The sequence below is a fragment of the Corvus brachyrhynchos genome, unplaced genomic scaffold (genome assembly GCF_000691975.1).
Source record: "Corvus brachyrhynchos isolate BGI_N302 unplaced genomic scaffold, ASM69197v1 scaffold26, whole genome shotgun sequence".
Classification (NCBI taxonomy): domain Eukaryota; kingdom Metazoa; phylum Chordata; class Aves; order Passeriformes; family Corvidae; genus Corvus; species Corvus brachyrhynchos.
Window position 1 is genome coordinate 4,749,102 of NW_008239324.1, and position 1,163 is coordinate 4,750,264.

Here is a 1,163-nt window from a genome sequence, read left to right on the forward strand (position 1 = left end):
ATCCTGGACTGTTCCCTCATCAGAATTGCAAAGAAAGGCCTCACCTTGTGCCTCCACAGCTGAGGATGTTGTTCCAGGAAACAGTCCCATCTGATGGCTCTTGGGAGGGCATTAAGACTGTGTTTCTATGCAATATTTTTTATTTTACTTATAATATGAACTTGAGAAAGTACTTTTATAGGAGTTTGCAACTTCCCTCAATCCCACTCTGTCTTTGAATTCTTCAGGACATATTATATCAGAATATCAGATCAGCTGTCTGACTGTGAGAGATTTTGCAAGTGCTCACTTCTGTTTAAAGTTCTTCCTGCAAGCTGCATTCAGGCAGATGTAATTTGGAGCCTAGAAGCACGTGCAGTTTGCTTTCAAAATCATTATGACACTCAGACTAGATCCACTGTTACGATTCTGTCTGTTAGAGCTGGCCCATCACATTCACACACTTCCTCAGACACTTTAAGGAACTAAGAAACAATGATGATTTTTGCTCCAGTGATCAGTATTAAACAAGGAGAAACAAACCCAAGATGATGCTATTCATTGAAGTATGCTGTGCTGCCAGGTTTGAGTAGTGACTTACCTCTCTCTTGTATGAATGGCTTTTGGGAGATAGTTCTTGGTTAATGCTTCTATCATAGCTGAGCTGCTTCTTCCTTCTGGACAAGTCAAGCCTTTAGTGCCTCTACACAACACCTGCCTCTTCCTGGATCTGTGGGATCAGTGTGGGGTTGATTTTTGTTATAGACTTTCTATCAGGATCTCTCGTGAGACATGGAGAGAGTGTCCAAGCTGAAAGAGGCTTTCCTGACGGTATTTTCTTTTTTCCCCTCTCTAGCCCAAGGGATGAGGTTGAAGAAAAGCACAAGAGCTCTTCCTACCATCGACACAGCTACCACCTGCTGCAGCATGACAGCCAGGATGCCAGTGCAGAACAAAGGTACCAGAGTGCTCAGCCCCCTCTCTCCCCCTGTATGGACTCAGGCTGCATTCGTGCCTCTGTCCCCAGCCAGCCTTCAAGTGTGGGATGAATGTCTCTGCTTTGTCTCCTGACTTAATGTGTGTTTGCAGCCCAGCTTCCCTAATGTTCTGATGACTTCAGCTCATCTGAAGATTGGCCTCTGGGCACTCTCCAGTTTATTCCCTGTAGGGGAAGGTTTTATTGT

At 44.7% G+C, this 1,163-nt stretch overlaps 1 protein-coding gene across 1 annotated transcript in view; it reads left to right on the forward strand.

The window, feature by feature from the left end:
* Positions 1-1,163, forward strand: part of EDC4 (enhancer of mRNA decapping 4) — a 29,614-nt gene that overhangs the window by 15,466 nt on the left and 12,985 nt on the right. The window contains 1 exon segment of the mRNA XM_017740881.1: positions 836-937. Coding sequence (XP_017596370.1) covers positions 836-937 — 102 coding nt within the window.